The sequence below is a fragment of the Odocoileus virginianus genome, chromosome 24, assembly GCF_023699985.2.
Source record: "Odocoileus virginianus isolate 20LAN1187 ecotype Illinois chromosome 24, Ovbor_1.2, whole genome shotgun sequence".
NCBI lineage: Eukaryota > Metazoa > Chordata > Mammalia > Artiodactyla > Cervidae > Odocoileus > Odocoileus virginianus.
Window position 1 is genome coordinate 31352159 of NC_069697.1, and position 19007 is coordinate 31371165.

The 19007-nt window shown below is 40.3% G+C and overlaps 1 protein-coding gene across 6 annotated transcripts in view; it reads left to right on the plus strand.

Annotated features, from left to right (window-relative positions):
- The window catches only part of SLC38A1 (solute carrier family 38 member 1), a 71737-nt gene extending 54150 nt beyond the window's left edge, over positions 1-17587 (plus strand). For all 6 annotated transcript variants that reach the window (XM_070454528.1, XM_020873113.2, XM_020873112.2 and 3 more), the window contains 8 exons: positions 986-1044; positions 1169-1282; positions 2658-2737; positions 5894-5994; positions 8305-8423; positions 8964-9105; positions 9197-9294; positions 11101-17587. In XM_070454528.1, the coding sequence (XP_070310629.1) occupies positions 986-1044; positions 1169-1282; positions 2658-2737; positions 5894-5994; positions 8305-8423; positions 8964-9105; positions 9197-9294; positions 11101-11202 (815 nt within the window). In that variant the 3' untranslated portion in view covers positions 11203-17587. The remainder of the gene's footprint in view (positions 1-985; positions 1045-1168; positions 1283-2657; positions 2738-5893; positions 5995-8304; positions 8424-8963; positions 9106-9196; positions 9295-11100) is intronic.
- Positions 17588-19007: the final 1420 nt, after the last annotated feature.

A 19007-nucleotide genomic window follows, 5' to 3' on the forward strand; every position in this document is an offset into this window, starting at 1 on the left:
ACATGACTGAGTGCACAGACAAAAATTATATTATGAATCAGTCTTAAATGATCAGAGTCTAACCAGCCTCAATGATTTGCCTCACTGACGGGAGAGAGAGAAATGAAAAGTGGTAGATAATCACTAAGCCGTATCCACTTGGTTTTGACATTTTTGCATGTGTGCTTATATTTGGAGATAAGAATCCCTGATGTTATGAAAATTTCATGTGTGAAATAATGCAGCCAGACCCCTATCCAGTCCAGTGCCTCTGAAGTGCATTTCCTTATAATTCTGGGCTCATTCGAGGGAGACATTTCAAGGTCTTACCACACCTCTGTAGCTGTTCTGTTAGACCTATAAGTAGATTTTTTTTAAAAAGCTACTTAATTTTCTGGTTTCTGAGTCTGTGTTTAAGCTTTTCTGTGTACATATAGCTCTTTTTAGTGCTAGTGGAGAAGGACTCTTCTCCCCCAGAGGTGAGAACCATGCAGCCCCCAGAGACCACTTAACTCTGCCTTTCTGGAGCTTACAGTGCTCAGAGATCTCCCAGGCTTTCTAAGGAGAATGAGGTCGAGTGCCTCGGGTGCTCAATTTATCCCTAGAAATCACTTCCTCTCCTCTGTGCATATTCAGTATGTACACAATAAGTACATAGTCAAGAACTATTGAATGGATCAAGGAGTAAATGGATTTGGCTATAGGAATTCATTAGAATACAGCAGCAGAGACTTATAGGCAAATTTGGGAGGCTCTTTTCCCCTGGATTCTGGAAATCTGCATTCTCTAGTGTGTCAGGCAGAACTGGAATCAGAGCACATACTACTGTATTGTTTTAATTTAAAGTCACCATTTTTTGCCAAATAAGATAGCCCTATCAAATAGAAAATCTTATATTCATATTAGCACATATGGATGTTATTGGAACCGCAAACTGGGCTTGAAATAATGCATTGAAAGAGGTGGTGGATAAAATAATAATAATAATTCTCTAAATTCTTTTTAGGTTATCTTGGCTATACTAGTGGATTTTCCTTGAGCTGTATGGTTTTTTTCCTAATTGTGGTAAGTCCTGGTTGAAATGGTTGGCCTGGTTTTGCCATAGTATGATGCTGTGTAACAGTTATGCATTATTGGGCTTTATTTGATAAAGTTTGATTGTTTCTCCTTTATTTTTTTTTAACACCAGGTTATCTACAAGAAATTTCAAATTCCCTGTTTTGTTCCAGAGCTAAATTCAACAAGTCCTAATTCAACAAATGCGGACTTGTGTACGCCAAAATATGTTACCGTCAATTCAAAGGTAAGTTTCTTGTCCTTCAGATATAAAAATAGGAGTGTTTTTACAAAGGAAGTTGTGTTTCTTAAACTTGTTTTAATTAAACTGTCTCTGATGCATTTATTCTCAAAGGAACAGGGTACCACAGGTTTCAAATGCCACAGTCCATTTAATGACCTTGAAGAAATACATAAATCGTGTGTTTCATGCTCCCTTTTACTCGGTTTAATGTAGGACAACCTAAAGTATTCTCTGTGAAAACCTCTTTCTGCACAATTATCTCAGCTCTGCTATTTCTTATAGTTCTTTAAAAACAGATTAATAACATCCGTAGCCCACTGCTTCTTCTTTTCTTAAAATTAATTTTTTAATAGGAGGATAATTCCTTTGCAAAGTTGTGTGGGTTTCTGCCATACAACTTGGATCAGTCCTGACTGTATTCATACCCACTTCCTTTGAGCCTCCCTCCCACCCATCGCCATCCCACAGCTCACTGCTTCTGTCTCGTGGTGGCAGAAAGGAATACCTCAAACTTCCCCAGCTTGTACAGTTGAAATATAGACCCTACCACAAATTGGCACTTAAGGAACATTCATACAACATATTGGGGAAGGGTGGACTATGGAGACAGTCAGGCTTGGATTTGAATCCTCAGGCAAATTGTCAGCCCCATTTGTAAAATGATGATTCTATTGTGTATCGTACAGGATTTCTTAGAATGTGCCTGATAACTTTGCTTGGGCAAGATTATGGCATGATAAATGTTACTTTTCCCTTCTCTGCCAGCTTCTTTTTGCATAAGAAATTACTATATTGAATTACCTTTTTCTAAGAAGCCAATTTAGATTGATCTCTCACCTGTTCTCTTTAAACTCTTAAAGGTACACCAAAGGAGTGAAGTAGTTTTCTTCTAAGAAAGTCATTTTCTTTTGAGATGCCATATTTAAGTCTGACTGATGCACCCTGTTACAAACACAGAGCAGTGAGATGAAGGTGCATGTTCTGGCTGTGTCGCCTGCCTGTCTTGGAGGGAGCCAGGAGAATAGCGCTGGTCTGTCTCAGGATTGTGGGTGGGGACTCAGTGAAATAACAGAGGAAAGTGCTAGTAACTAGCTAGTGCCACATAAATACAGGTGACGCAATGCTTGGAGGATGTAAAATACTCTGTAGGTGAGCCTGGCTGTAAAACCCCTCTCTGCCAAGTGTCTGATGTCTCAAGCTAGATAAGCTGTCTTAGAAAAGCTGCTCCTATTTTAGATATCAAAGCTCCCCTAATAACCAAATAATCCAAGGATTCTGAAGGGCTGTCAGATAAGAAGACAACTCAGAAATACTGGGGCTCTACAGTTTTTATGGTAAAAATGCCTTTCCGTAACGTTTATTTTTTCCTCTCAAATAGACCGTGTACGCTCTACCAACAATCGCATTTGCTTTCGTCTGCCACCCATCGGTCCTGCCAATTTACAGTGAGCTTAAAGAGTAAGAGATTTGTTTAACTTTTTTTTTGCAAACTGAATCATTTTACAGCCCCTCATTAACAGGCAAGTGCTGTATCAAAATAAATGGACTCATATCATGAACTTCCTCAGCCCAGCTTCAACCTTTACTTTGTCATTCTTGAGCAAGACACAAACGTGCATTATACATACATGGCCATATATTTTGGCCATAAATGTATAAAAAGCATTTATTATGTGGGATTTTTCTTATTAATTTGGTTTTTCAAATACTATGTTACTCAAGAGAGTTCAGGTGTTTGCGTTGCTTTATATTACTTGTGATTAGTTTGCAAATGAATAATGGTAATCTTCAGATTCATCTGTGAGCCACTGAATACATTGAATGTGATTTGCCTTTTGGTTTAGTTGGAAAAGGCTGGTAAACCAGGCATGAAGAAATGAATGTTAAGACCACACCCTGGACAGAAGAATATTGTTGTTCATTTTAAACTATTACAGTGATTATGGATTTGTTTTTGATTGCTCTGCTAAAGAAAATGAAAGGACTGCTTATGAATTCCCTCATGGGTTCTCTTCTTAGCCTACTATTATCAGAATTTCTACATAAAAATATTTGTCATGCCATAGTCACTTTTTTTGAGATAACTGGTTTATAACTTTTATAGGTTTCATGTGTACAACCTAATATTTCTACTGCCATCCACACTATGTCCTGCTCACAGAAATATAGTTTCATCCATCACCACACAATGGATCTCCTCTACCCATCTTGTCCTCCCTCTTCCCCTTCCCTGCTGGTAACCATTACTCTATTCTCTGGAGCTACATCCTTGTAAATTTATTCCTAGATGTTTTATTCTTTTTGTTGCACTTGTAAACGGATTGTTTTCTTAATTTCTCTTTCTGTTATCTCATTGTTAGCATATAGAAACATTGCAGATTTTTGTATGATTTTGTACTTTGCAGCTTTACTATACTTGTTTATTGTCTCTAATTGTTTTTTGGTGGAGTCTTCAGGGTTTTCAGTGTATAAAATGATGTCACCTGCAAATAGTGACAGTTTTACTTTGTTCTTTCCAATTTGGATGCTTTTTGTTTTTTTTCTTCCCTAATTGCTCTGGCTAGGACTTCTCTTATTAGGTTGAATAAGAGTGTTAAGAGTGGGTATCCTTGTCCTCTTCCTCATTTTAGAGGGAAAACTTATTTTTCATTGTTTAGAGTGATGTTTGCTGTGGGTTTGTCATTGCTAATATTTTGTTGAGGACTTTTGCATCTATATTCATTGGAGATATTAGCCAGAAGTTTTCCTTTTTTGTGCTGTCTTTTTCTGGTTTTGGTATCACAAAGATGCTGACCTCATGACATGTTACGAACCATTCCCTCCTCTTCAAATTTTTGGAAGAGTTTGAGAAGGATGGGTATTAAATCTTTGAATGTTTGGTAGAATTCACCAGTGAAGCCCTCTGGTCCCGGACTTCTGTTTTTCTGGAGGTTTTTGATGACTGCTTCAGTCTCTGTACTAGTGATGGGTCTATTCATATTTTCTGTCTCTTCATGATTCAGTCTTGAAAGCTTATATGATTCTCAGCATTTGTCCATTTCTTCTAGGTTGTCCAATGTGTTGGCATATAACTTTCATAATACTCCCTGGTAGTCCCTTTTATTTCTATGATGTCTGTTGCTTCTTTACTCACTTCTATTTCTGATTTTATTTATCAGGGCCTTCTGCCTTTTTTTCTTTGTAAGCCTAGCTAAAGGTTTGTCAATTTTGTTTATCTTTTCAAAGAATCAGTTCTTAAGTTTCATTTATTCTTTGTATTGTCCTTTTAGTTTCTATTTCATTTATTTCCACTCAGTTTTATTACCTTTTTTATACTGACTTTGGACTTTGTTCTTCTTTTTCTAGTTTCTGTAGGTGTCAGAGTAGATTGAGATTTTTTCTTGTTTCTTGAAATAGGCATCATGGCATAGTCTTAAGCTCAGAAAATATATACAGTATAGTTATCTATTTCCATTTTGAAAGAAAGGTGATGTTATTCAGGATTGAGTTCACTCATGATTGTTCCTCTTTCATTTTAAATTGATTTATCACTAAGTTTTGAAGTATTTACATCTACCTGTCTATGCATACATTACTCCTACCTTATGATCTTATATTTAAGGTATTTAAACATAAGATAATTAAACAAAAGATGTCTCTGGCATCTTTTAAACTTAATAGTTCTGCTTTTAGTTTGAAGCTTTCTTATGTGGGTACTTCTCAATTTGTCTGTTTTCCATACTTCCTGTTATGACACAGTCAAATGTCATGCTTCTTGGTGGCGTACTCTTGAGTACAAGTCTTGGAGATTAATTGTTTAGGCAGCTAAAGAAACTTAGAGGTTCATGCAAACTCCTAGGATAAAGTTGACCTGAGAGAAAGAGAGAGCCTTTCATTATCCCAGCTGTGGGTTCTTGGGCACTCACTGCTGTGGAGACATACAGGCTTCCCTGAGGCTGTGTGAGTACCTGCGTGCTTAGTCTGACTCCTTGTGTCCCCGTGGACTGCAGTCTGCCAGGCTCCTCTGTCTATGGGATTTTCCAGACAAGCATACTGGAGCGGTTGGCCATGCCCTCCTCCAGGGGATCTTCCCGACTCAGGGATGGAACCAGTATCTCCTGCATTGCAGGTGAATTCTTTACCCACTGAGCCACCTGGGAAACCCTCCCTGAGGCTATTCGATGGGAAAATCAGACCTTAAATAGCAGCTTTAGTGACAAAACTCCCAAGGTTAAATTCTAGCTCAGCGCCTGATCTCTGGAGTCAGGAGAATAGCATTGGAACTTATTCTGCCTTTTTCCTGTGCATCCTAAGTGTGGAGATAGTATCAAACAAATGTTAAAAAAAATAGTCTCTGCCCTTCAGATGAGAACTCAATATCTTTCAAAAGAATGGGGAAGAACATTCAAGGGGTTGTTTGTCCCATGGCTCTTTCTCTCTCAATACCCAATCAGTGTAAAGAAAGTTATTGGAAACTGGTATATTTGCTATAATTACTGGGGGTAGTTACAGCAGGTCAAGTCAGCCCAAGCCTGATAGAAAGAAAGTCAAGTTCCATTCTTCAGGGTTAATATTTGTGCTTACATTCAATAATATGGTTTTTAATTTTTCAAATTTCTTTTTCTTTGTTTCTAGTCGATCACAGAAAAAGATGCAGATGGTTTCAAATATCTCCTTTTTCGCCATGTTTGTTATGTATTTCTTGACTGCCATTTTTGGCTACTTGACATTCTATGGTAAGTACCTTCTGTCAGTACCTAAATATAAGTATTAGTAAGTAAATTAGTAAAAATCAGTATCAAAATATGTACTGATATTTCAATATGATAACCCCCAAAAGCAACAAATCTATCCATTGATTTTACTGATCTTCTCTTCTGCTTAAAGCAAATGGCTGTGGTTCCTTTACATATTCATGCTGACTATGCAATAGAATAATTACTGAAACAATATACCATAATTTTTTCTCCTAATACTGTCCTTAAAAAAAATGCATTTTATAAGCATGTCACTTTTACTAAGGAAGGTTTAGAACTATATCAGAGAAGCCTTTCCTAATTGCTGTTGTGAACTGGGTAATTTTCCATTAATAGAAAAGAGAGACAGAGACAGATTTTGAAAGTGAGAAAGAGTAGAGTGCTACACTTCATGACACTGTGCATTAATTAATAATAAAACAACTGATTGTTCAGCGGCAGGTGGAGCTTTGCTTCAATATGAAGCAATGACAGAGTTAAATGAAATCTGAAAAAGAACAAAGTTTCATTTGTAACTTTTATTAACCCTGTATAAATAGTCTGCCTTACTGCTTCTTCATCCTCTCCTATTCCAGTCATCCTGCAATTTTATTCAACATCTTTCATTATATTACAGTTTGGGACCTGGTTTAAATTTGAATACATACATTTCACATTACATTCTCTATTAAATCACATTTCTTGGGGGCACTTTTTTTCATAAACACGAATGTCTCAAAATTTAAACACATTTGAGATGATTAACTCAGCCTGGAAAGGCTTCCCTGATTATACGGTTGTATTATTACCATTACCACAAGCCTCACAGCTTGTGGGACCGTAGTTTTGTAGTGAAAGCACTGAGTCCTAACCACTGGACCTCCAGGGAATTCCCTAATTACCATGTTCACAAGCAATGGAGAAGAGCATTGTCTAATGAATCCATAAATACCACTTTTAATTTCTGCATAAAGATGGTGTTCTCAAGTTTCCTGCAGAGTTGCAGGGCTTGGGGGTGGATAAAGGGAGGGAAAGAGAGAGAGAGCCTAGTATTAGTTGACTGGTCTCACTGTTGCCTTGTTCAAGCCATGATTTTTTCCAACAAATCCGTTTTTTTCCCCCACATAGAATAGAATACCAAAGCCTTTCAATACTCTTAGGTCAAAGGAAAAAAGCTCAGCTAATTTTAGATGGTTATGAATTTTGAATCAAGGAAATTAGAACTAAGGAGACTTTTATTCTAATCTAGGATCCTTTTTCTAAAATTGAGACCTGTCTCTGGCCCAGACTGTTAAATGGAACTGGAATTCCACACCCTGAACCTTGAGATGGGAAGGGAACGCTCTCTTGTCAAAGGAGTGGATTTTTGAGTTGAAGACAAAATGGCAGAGTAGAAGGACCTTGAGCTTAGCTCCTCTCCAGAGCACATCCAAATTACAACTAACTGCTGTACAGTCATCGATTAAAAAAAGACAGGAGTGGGCCTTCCTCGATGGTCCAGTGGCTAAGACTCCACGCTCCCAATGCAGGGGGCCTGGGTTTGATCCCTAGTCTGAGAACTAAGGCCCACATGCCACAACTACAGATTCTACACACAGCAACTAAGACTTGACGTAGCCAAATAAATAAATAAAAATAGATATTTTAAAAAACAGCAATTATTCTTTAAGAAAAGGCAGGAGTGAGCTTTTTCTTGCTCAGTGACTGCCTTTCTAGCTTTGATTATCTTTGAAATGACACTTTCTGAAGTTCAGTGTTAAGAAAAAGTTCAAAGTGGTACATAAGCTTTATGAGGAAAACATATCTGGAAGAGAAGAATGAGTTCCTTGCAGCAGTGAAGTTCCATGGGCACTTCTGCTTGGATGTTGAGTGATAACAGAAGACTTTGAAAGAGGCTCCAGGTGGCCTGCAGCCCACTCAGTGAGACTGAGGCCGGTGGGCATTGCTGGATGAATGGCACCAAATTGAGGAGACTCTAGATGAAGAAGGGCTTTGTGTTTCAACCGTATGGTATCTAACCTCAGCTCACTCCTGAGTTTAGTTTAGTGTCAATGAAGCTCCCCACTCTGTGTAATTTCTGTTGATTACTCTTACACTCCTTTTTGCTGCAGGTATGGACAGGTGGGGCATGTCTCATATGGGGGATTTTGCTCTTCAACTTTATAAATGGTTGAATAGACACTTCAGCTCCCAGAACATTGCTTTCCTTGTCGCCTTTAGTTTACAGATCTTTGTGGTTCAGAAAACCCCTCACTCCATGAGAATTCTTTGTCTTGTCTTAATGCCCTTTCACATTCCGCCTCGTTTTAGAAAGCGTGCAGCCCGACCTCCTCCACAAGTATCAGAGTAAGGACGACATCCTTATCCTGACGGTACGGCTGGCAGTCATCGTGGCCGTCATCCTCACGGTGCCCGTGTTATTTTTCACGGTGAGTAAGAGGCCTCAGTGCAACCTGAGAAAAGCCGAGGGCTCCTCTTCCCTGCTGCCTTCAGGAGCCACTTGCAGAACAAGGCTGCTGTGGGAAACTCCTGCATCATTGAAACTGCCTCAGGGAAGGATCTCAAGGGTCTTTGGAAAGAAAGTGGGATCAGTGAGGTAGAGTAGCCTTCTGACAGATGAATCAATTCTGATTAATCTATCCCTCTTCCTCACAGAGAAATGTAGATAGACTGTTTGAATCCCAGTCATCCAAGACAGGGGAATATAGAAGGACCAGGAGAGAGTGCTCAGTCGTAGATAAAATAGAAACTGTCCCCCTGCAAAAGAAAACTACCTACTCATAGAGAAAAGGACTTCCATCTTATGTCCAGCTGCCTGGCTTCCCAGGTGATTAAGCCATCTAGAAACTCACGCGGTGTGGCCTGAACAAGTCCAAATGCCTACGCCCCAGTCCGTCCATAACTGATGAGAAACACGAAAGTCTGCAAGCTGGAGGCATGACAGAACCTTTTGCTTTCTTTTTCTGCAGGTTCGATCTTCCTTATTTGAACTGGCTAAGAAAACAAAGTTTAATTTATGTCGTCATGTCTTGGTGACCTTCATACTCCTGGTTATTATCAACTTGTTGGTGATCTTCATACCCTCCATGAAGGATATTTTTGGAGTCGTTGGTATGGCTTCCTGACCTGCCGCTTATTCTACGATAGCTGTTTAGAAAGTTAAGCTTTCACAATGATAACCTCAATTTTTCTTATTTTCCAGGTGTTACATCTGCCAATATGCTTATTTTCATTCTTCCTTCATCTCTTTATTTAAAAATCACAAGCCAAGATGGAGATAAGGGAACTCAACGAATTTGGGTATGTCTCATGCCGGCCACTCTCATTTTTCTAATTTGTTTTTCACTGAACTATGCCAGATAAATAGTCCATCTTCACCATCTGGTACTTACAGTGACCTCAAAAGGAGGCAGCCATCCTAGTGTTTGCTCATTTGGGAGATTTAAAATACCATATCAGGATCTTCTCCATTCCCTCAAAATATCTTCAGGTTCTGCTCCTTTTGTGTCAGAGTGGCCAGCCAAGAGATTAGACATTTTTCATCCTGTGTCTCTCCAGGGTGATGCCTTGTTATTAGCAAGATCTGAAGTGGAAAGGGGCTCAAAACTTTTCTGCAGTCCACTGTTTCTGTATAGTCCCTGGTCCTGTAACTCCATCCTTCAGCCCAGGGAACCTGCAGTGCCTTAATTGAAACAGCTGAGTTAGCATTGAGTCTTTTTATGATTTGACAGAAATGCTTTGGAGCAACAGACCTGGATTCAGAAACTACCTTTCTATATTGGAATTCTTGTTTCCAGGTCTGGTGAAGTTCAAGGGCATCTTGAAGGTGGTGCACTTGGAGACAGTGAGGGGAGCAGGGGTGAAGTGTCTGCTACATGAGTACCTTTTGGAGCACCATTATGTTTGGCCTCGGAGAAGGCTTTTCAGCCGCCCTCCCAGATAGTGTAAGCACTCTAATCGCACACGTTACCTGAGTCAACAGACCCCAGTGAGGGGGCTTAGGCACGGGGGAACATCCCTGTGTATTTAGAGGAAGCATTGTTGATGCCACTGGAGCATCTGCTTCCCCAACAGGACAATCCCTAAATCCCTAAAGACAATCCCTAAATCTCAAATCCTTCTAAATCTGACCAGTGGGGGCTTCATGAGGATAGAGAGGGAGGAGCAGTCTTCTGGTCCTGGACTTCTGTTTTTTTGGGAGGTTTTTGATTAAATTTTGGCAGTAAACTTAAGATTCAGTCTGACAGTGGTGGAGACCTACTGATCATGAATTCTCTGGGCCCCTCCAGCCTTGCTCCCATTATAAAACCCCTGGGAGGATCTACCAAATAGCATTAGACAAGAGATCCAGTCTGTGTAGGGGCTCACTGGGAGTTACACCAGACCAGTGATGGTGAGCCTGGACCCAGCCCTCTCAACCCCACTCTCCGCCCTCTCCCCTTCCCATAGCTCTGTCTCCTCCTCCAGACTCCAGTCTGGCCTGCCATGGCTCTCATGCCGCTTCATCCTTCTCCCTGAATTTCAGCTCTCATTGGAAACTCCCAACGCCAAGCAATTTATAAGCCTGTGTTCTCCAGATTTTAGACTTTGTGACCTGCCCCTTGGGCCTTCATCAACCCTTGAAATCACTTAATTTTGTATACCCATTTCCTGTCTCACTTGATCAAATCTACTCTGCTTTTAGATATCCTTTTAACACTTTTTCAAACAGAAATGTTTACCTGTCAGTGAAAAACTAGGCTGGTTGATGAAATGACCTGTATGTTTTCTAAGGATGATCTTTTTTCTTTTTTTCGTTTTCGTCTTTAGTCTGAAAGAAGCTAGCAAGAGTGATACCCAGTCAGTTGTAGAGCAGATTCACTCTAAGATGACCATGAAATCAAAGAGCAGAATACAGAGGATGGGAATGCACAGCTAGTTTTTCTTAGGTTCCCATCCTTGGAGAATCAGGTGCACAAAACTTTAGGAAGAATCTCAGAGTTTGGTAATAGATGTAACAAACCAAATATGAGGGGACACAGAGAGAAAACATTTCTGTTTTTTACCAGGTGTGCTTGGGAAATGTTTGCTTCCCTGAAAATAACCCTTGCCTTTCTGTTACTCCAGGCTGCCCTTTTCTTGGGTCTGGGGGTGTTGTTTTCCCTGGTAAGCATTCCCTTGGTCATCTACGACTGGGCCTACTCATCAAATGGTGACAAAGGCCACTGAGACCAGCTGAGAAAAGGAAGCAGTCAAGTTACCACGCATCAGCAACCCTTCATCACTTCCTTTGCAAGTTTACAGAAGCAAACAGAAATTTACAAGATACACAATGAAATAATACTTTGGTAGCAAAACAAGAGACCTGTTTCTATCATGGTTCATGCCCCTCCAGGATTGGGGATCAATTTTAAGGATTGTGGATTTTTTTGGTTCCAAATTTCATGCAATCATATTTTCCAGTACTTTTCACAGTTGATTGTTTTTCACTCTACTATTTTTTTGTGATTTCATCGTCTCTTAGAACTTTGAAGACATGATCACCCACCGTGTTTATTTATTGTACATCCAGATTCTGAAATAATTTTCCTACTGATGTTCAGCTTATAATATCTGTACCTTTTTAGCAGAGAAAAGAATCTTGAATTGTATATATTTATTTTGCTTTACAGAAAAAAATGGTTTCGTAAATAATTTGCCTATTTTGGTTAATATAGCACATAGGGATAATCAGATGAGAGTCACAGGGCACATACCCTTGTTGGATCAGAGAATGCCCAATATTTGAGGCAGCTCTGGTTACCTGGCAGGCGAGCTTCAGCAGCTCGAGGCCTCGCTGGCGCTCCATCCACTCTGTGCAGAGACCTTCTCTGGCGAGTGTTCTCAGCTCAGAAAGGGGTGGGAATGATTCTTACCTTGGTAAATATACTGAACTACACATCTGGGTTACCTAGAAAATGAAGTTTTGTTTCCCTCTTTATGTTAAAGTTACTCTATATAATCTGAGTCAGCTTTTGTTGGGAAAGACCCACAACACCTTTATAACAAATTGAGAAGCAGGAGTCCTACAAAAAGATTGTCCAAAATGCATGAGGAAATATTTTCAGATGCAGATAGCCTTCAGCCCTACATCTGTATTGTTGAAGGGGGAAAAACATTTTCTAAAATTATAAACCCAGAAGCTTCTACTCATGTCCACGAGCTTTTTGCACAGAAAATCATGTGTTTCTAACCAAGGGTGATCTAGGGAAAGTAAGTCCTGTTTTATATTAGGTACTTTAGGGGGGTCTTTAAAAGATTTGTTTTATATCTATGAAAGTGAAAGTGTTAGTTGCTCAGTTATGTCCACCTTTTTGCAACCTCATGGACTATAGCCCACCAGGCTCCTCTGTCCATGGACTTCTCCAGGCAAAAATACTGGAGTGGGTAGCCATTCCCTTCTCCGGGGGATCTTCCCGACCCAGGGATCGAACTGGTGTCTCCTGCATTGCAGACAGATTCTTTACTGTCTGAGCCACCAAGGGAACCCAATCCGCCTGCAGTGCAGAAGACCCTGGTTCCATCCCTGGGTTGGATAGATCCCCTGGAAAAAGGAATGGCTACCCACTCCAGTATTCTTCCCTGGAGAAGTCCATGGACACAGAGGAGTCTGGCGGACTATAGTCCATGAGGTTGCAAAGAGGTGAACACAACTGAGCGACTAACACTTTGTATCTATAAATTTAGGTTGTTGCAAATACAAGAGTTTTGTACCTTAAATAAGCCTCATTCCTATTTCTTTTCCACTAGCCATCCATCCAGTCTTGAAAAAAGAGAAAGAGCCTTCAGAGGTGATTTTGAGGACAGCGTGTGATGGAAGCACGGTGTACCTTTCTCCCCCAAGATGGGGACTTTGGTGTCAGTGCTGTCCCTCTCCTCATCCCCGGTTAAGGGTGGGCTGTCACTGCCCACCTGATGTGACCCACATGTGGGACAGAGTCGCTGACACTCTTACCCCAGCCCCTCTCCTAAAAGCAAGTGAAGGAAATTCCAGAGAGATTGAAAAAGAAGAGAAGTTTGGGGCACGGTAGCCTGAAAAGGCATTGGGGACAGGACAGGAACCCAGCATCACATCCCCCACTACGCTGGACCATCACCTGTGCCTGGATTGTCTGTATCACACAATGAGAAGCATGTGTACCCTGTGACCTAGTCTCTTGAAACAGGGCTTGTGTTATATCTACATCCTGGTTGAACTCAACAAACACGTCAGTTCACTGAACAGATATCTTCTCCAGAGATAAGTAGCCTCTAACCACAGACTCTTGGCAGAGTTTCGAGGCACTTAACTCTGGGCTCTTCCTCCTGCACTGAGATCCCCGGAGGCCTCCACTCTTACCGGGAGTAACACGGAACTGTCCCCTCCCCTTGACAGACTAACATCTCATACAGAAAGCAAGCATCAGGATCATTCCTGACCCCCTTGGGGGAAAAGGAAAGTTTATTTTCTGCCTGTCTTAGTAGTATCATCATAGCTTCTAATGTCATGCTCCAGAATTACATCCACAGACATCAGAGTTCAGGTATTTAGAAATGAGTACCTACCTATGTATGAATTCCTAACCCAGTGAAACCCACAGCCATTTCTGTCCTTCTCAGCAGTCTTTCATAGATAAGCAGAAGAGAAACTCAACCAAACAAGATGCCTGGCCTTTGGAGCTTGCCCGGGGCACCCAATCATGTAATAGCTATATAGAGGATGACCCTCCATTAAAAAAATACAAATTTTATTTGCAAGCTTTATTAGGCTACTTCCTATTTTCTTCATTAACTTATAAAAATTCACTTTCTGCCTATACAGTCAGTTGAGAAGATTATCATTAGGTCTTGGGATGTGTAGTGATATTTTTGGATCTCTGGATTTTATGTGTCAGAACAGGGGATTTTTTTTTATTATTTAAAATATGCTTATTTAGAGGAGGCTTGGGATGTGTAGTGATATTTTTGATCTCTGGATTTTATGTGTCAGAACAGGGGATTTTTTTTTTATTTAAAATATGCTTATTTACAGGAGGCACTTGTTGACGTCTGCACTACAGGTTTTTCAAATCTTCTTTGTATGTTTATTTAAGTTTATTGTTGACTGAATATAATAGACCCTACTGTAATTTGTCAGATGTCAGTGATTAATTTCATCATTTGTGTGGGATTAGCTGTAAAATGTGTTGTTCTTATTATTCTTGTTCAGAGTAGTGAACCCATAGCCAAAAATACATGTACCACAGATGTTAGGTAGAATTTAAATCACACAGTCAAGTGCTGTACAAGTTTTTCTGCTATGTGAGTAGACTAAGGAATTTTATACCTTAAGCCTTTGGGAGCAGCACGTTTTCCTTGGGTAGATAGGATCTCAGCGCCAGTGAACAGTGCTAGGTTCACATTTTGGAGTATGACCTGTTCTCTAGTTGTTATAACATAGCACACTGTAAATCCTTAATTTCCTTCATGTTACTTATTGGACGTGAGGACAGCAGCATATGTACAGGGAAGAAATGCAGTCTTGTTAATCATAGGCAGTCCCCAGTTTATAAGCTAGTGCAGAACCCCAACTTACAGGCAGAGTGTAGTGTAGAATTGTCCATTGGTTGTTTGCAATCTGGAATGTATTTTCCTTCAGAAACCAAGTTATGATGATTAGGCCCCCAGGCCACCTAGAAAAGATGATTGAAACTCATTGTTTAGCTGAAACAGGATACTGTATTAGCAAGATTGCTTAAGGAATCTAAGCAATGAATCTGATTTTGTTCCTAGCAGATGTTTGTTCAGAGTTGCCGAGAATCCGTCCCTTGTGGTATTAGTGGAATCTGGATCAACCGCTCCAACCTCACACTGCCTGTTGGGTGGTGGCACCAGAGTAAGCCACCAATTAGAAGTGCCCAGAGTGGCCTACAGCTGGGTCCCCAGCAAAGGAAGGGGACCAGGTCCAGGGCAACCAGAGACCTCGTAGGAAGAGGAGGGTTAAGGAGGATGAGGGGTCCTCTGGTGGGCCGTACATCACCAGGGACATTCTCCGCTGCTACCCCTTCTTTTCTCTGGAGGCTCAGGCCTGGCCTGCCTGCTTCCGTTTGTAGGACCTTTTGCACCTGGAGCTTATCTCCTTCACTCCCACTACCATAAACGATGTCACTGCGTAGCTTCTCTTGCATGCCAGTCACTGAAGCCAGCACACAGCACTTTTAATGGATTTAGTGCTAGGAAACCATAGTTTAACTGCCCAGTAGTGAAAGAGGGGTAAAAACCTCTCTACCCACTTTTCCTCTCATATTTGCAGACCCTGTTGAGAAAGACATACATGGGTGATGGCCATGGGGCTTGGGGTGAACTAATGGCTGTGATAAGGTATCATAGTATTTCAGAGGACACCTCAGACAGTCACCCCAGAATTAGCTTTTTTCTAGAGTTGGATTCAAGCCTCCAAGTCAGTGTTCCTCAAAGTGGGTATCCCCAGATCAGCAGCATCAGCATCACCTGGGAACTCTATGGGATGCATGTACTCAGGCCACAGTCCAGACCAAATAAGATCAGAAACTATGGGGGTGGAGGTCCAGCAAACTGTCTTATAAGGCCTCCCAGTGATCTTGGCACAGGTCAAGTTAGAGACCCACACAGAGCAAATTCGTCTCTCCTTTTTCTCCCCATTAGTCCTATCTGTCATTCTCAGATGGTGATTCCTGGGACTTGAGGGAAAAGAAGTAGGAGCCAGGACTTAGGGAGGGGAGGAATGCAGCCCCCTTCCCACTGGAAATGCTGGTACAGGTGCATCATTGCAAATAAGGCTGCCTGCACGTGGCCTGAGACACAGTAAGCTTATGGTTTTGGCAGGTGTGAAGAAATGAAAATGAGGTGTTTTAGGTGTTTTTTTTTTTTTTTTTCTTTTTTGAAAGCAATTAGAAGATACACCCTTTGTTAGAGGAAATACTGAATTTAGGTCAGAAGTTTCTCTAGAATGTTTGGGTTCATCATGTGATGATCAATCCTGTCCTCCCTTTAAGGGGAGTTCTCTGCTGAAAGGGGCTACAGACTGCTTTGACAAGGTTAGCGCTCCACTGTGTTTCAGCGGGTCAGAGTGCTGGATGGCACATCTTGTTGGGTTGGGGAGGAGATCGGTGAAATGATCAGGAATTTGATTTTATGCCTTTAGTGCAAAAGCCATCAGTTTCCCTCTGGTTTTCAATGTAAGTTGGCTTGAGGCTTAGGATGTAAACCTTAAGTATATGATTCCTCCATTCCAGTTCATGGTAAACTTCTACCCACTTTCAAAATAAAGATTGAGATTATATCATTTAAGGATGTTAATGTTTTCCTTAGGGATGGCAAATCTAAGAATCTTTTAGCAAAAGAACACCATTCCTCTAAAATACAGTGAATTATTTATAATGATCTAAGGTTTTCAGATGAAAAATTGGGGACGGGGTGGCTGACAACTGAAAAATACCACTAAATCTTAAAGGGAAAGTTCTTGAAAAGCATGTAAAATTCACAGGGCTCAGACCTCCTTCTTTAGAGTTTTCTGTAAGGAAGAACTGTGAAACGGCCCATGTGCATACAGGCTTGAATTTGTGTTTTTAAAAGGAAGAATCTATGCAGTTGAGGCTTATTGTAGGAAATACTTCATTTGTATGTAAATACATTGTAAATAAATAGGAGGCTGTATATTTTTGAAGTTGTTGATCCACATTGAAATAGAAGTCGCTAGTATCTGCATATCAAGAATAAATGTCTTCATTAATACTAGTGGTTTTGTTTGGCAATTAGAAAAATTTACATTCTCTCCCAGGTAACATAGTTCTCTTAATGTAAACTTGGAACCTACAAATCTTACTTGTTTAGAGAGAGAAATGTCTGAGAAATGTTACGTTGATTTCTTAGACTGGTATTAAGATTAATTATTTCAAAGCTAGTTCTCTGAGCTACAAATAAGAAGAAACGTTTTAGACCCAAATTATTGCTATATAGAAATAGAATACCCAAAATAATGAGTTGTTACTTCGCAATACTGTTCCAGCGTTAACACTGATACTACTACACAGTATTTATGAAAACAGAAGTTGGGGAAGAGGAATTTTTTTTTCCAAAATTGAATTTCTGTTTCCCAAACTTTGGTCTCTTTGAAAGGGAAAGACCTGAATCTTAGACCTGAATATTAACTGTGAGCACAAATATGAAAGAAAGAAAGAAAAAAAAAGAAACTATTATTTTATCAAACTTTTGAAAGTCTTGCATGTTTGCCTTTTCAGTGTCCACGCCAACATAGGATGTCTTAAGTAATTTTTGCCCCAAAACACTTGAATCTTGATCACTGGTATATAATCTACTGTCTAGAGTTCAGTGTATTCTAGACTTCATCTACCTATAGCACACCACTGATTTACTAATGTAAAACCTTGTCAATGATTTCAGATGGATGATTTAAGTGAGTCACCCGTCACAAAACTTTGTCGTTCATGGTTGATTAAACACATAGTTTTTTTCCCCCCCACCCCAGGATGTGGTGTAAATAAAGACATGTAAGAAGTTCTATTGTATAATTGCTCTGTTAACATAGTTTTTAAACATTAAAATGTGGAATAAAGCATTTATGAATTTTTGTGTTCCTTCTTCTAGGGTACAATACTAAGATGGCTCAATGGCTAAGAATTTGCCTGCAATGCAGGAGACCTGGGTTCAATTCTTAGGTTGGGAAGATCCCCTGGAGGAGGAAATGGTAATCCTCTCCAGTATTCTTGCCTGGATAATCCCATGGACAGAGGAGCCTGATTGGGAGCCAGTGGGTGGCAAAGAGTTGGACCTGAGTGACTGAACACACACACACACACACACACTAATTAAAAGGGCAAGGGGGGTAATTGGGTACCTGCTATACTCACTATCTGGGATTGTTGGAGACAGATTTGCCACACTTGTCAGTGTTTTGGGACACTGAGAGTTCATGGAAGCCTATATTCAAGTGTCCAAACTTTAAAAAATGCTTCCAGTTCTACTAGTAAGCAGAAATGCATGTTTGTTTATGGCTTTAAAAATAATTTTGTTCCTGTGACAATGTTATTCCAATCAGCTGACTTATCTATAGAAAATTGAGCATGTAATAGTTCTTCATTACTGGTCAGGGCAGAGACTTGGATAACCATGATATTGAATGGTTTGCCTTGGAAATGAACAGAGATCATTCTGTCATTTTTGAGATTGCATCCAAATACTGCAATTCAGACTCTTGTTGACTATGAGGGCTACTCCGTTTCTTCTAAGGGATTCTTGCCCACAGTAGTAGATACAATGGTCATCTGAGTTAAATTCGCCCATTCCAGTCCATTTTAGTTCACTGATTCCTAAAATGTTGATGTTCACTCTTGCCATCTCCTGTTTTCCCACTTCCAATTTACCTTGATTCATGGACCTAACATTCCAATGCAATATTGTTCTTTACAGCATCAGACTTTGCTTCCATCACCAGTCACATCCACAACTGGCATTGTTTTTGCTTTGGCCCCATCTCTTTATTCTTTCTGGACTAAGTTCTCTACTCTTCTCTAGTAGCATATTGGACACCTACCAACCTGGGGAGTTCAACTTTCAGTGTCATAACTTTTTGCCTTTTCATACTGTTAATGGGGTTCTCAAGGCAAGAGTACTGAAGTGGTTTGCCATTCCCTTCTCTAGTGGACCACGTTTGGTCAGAAAACCAAGATCCTGGCATCCAGTCTCATCACTTCATGGCAAATAGATGGGGAAACAATGGAAACATTTTATTTTGGGGGGCTCCAAAATCACTGCAGATGGTGACTGCAGCCATGAGATTAAAAGATGCTTGCTCCTTGGAAGAAAGCTATGACCAATCTAGACAGCATATTAAAAAGCAGAGACATTACTTTTGCCAACAAAGGTCCATCTTGTCAAAGCTACAGTTTTTCCAGTAGTCATGTATGGATGTGAGAGTCGGACTATTAAGAAAGCTGAATGCAAAGAATTGATGCCTTTGAACTGTGGTGTTGGGGAAC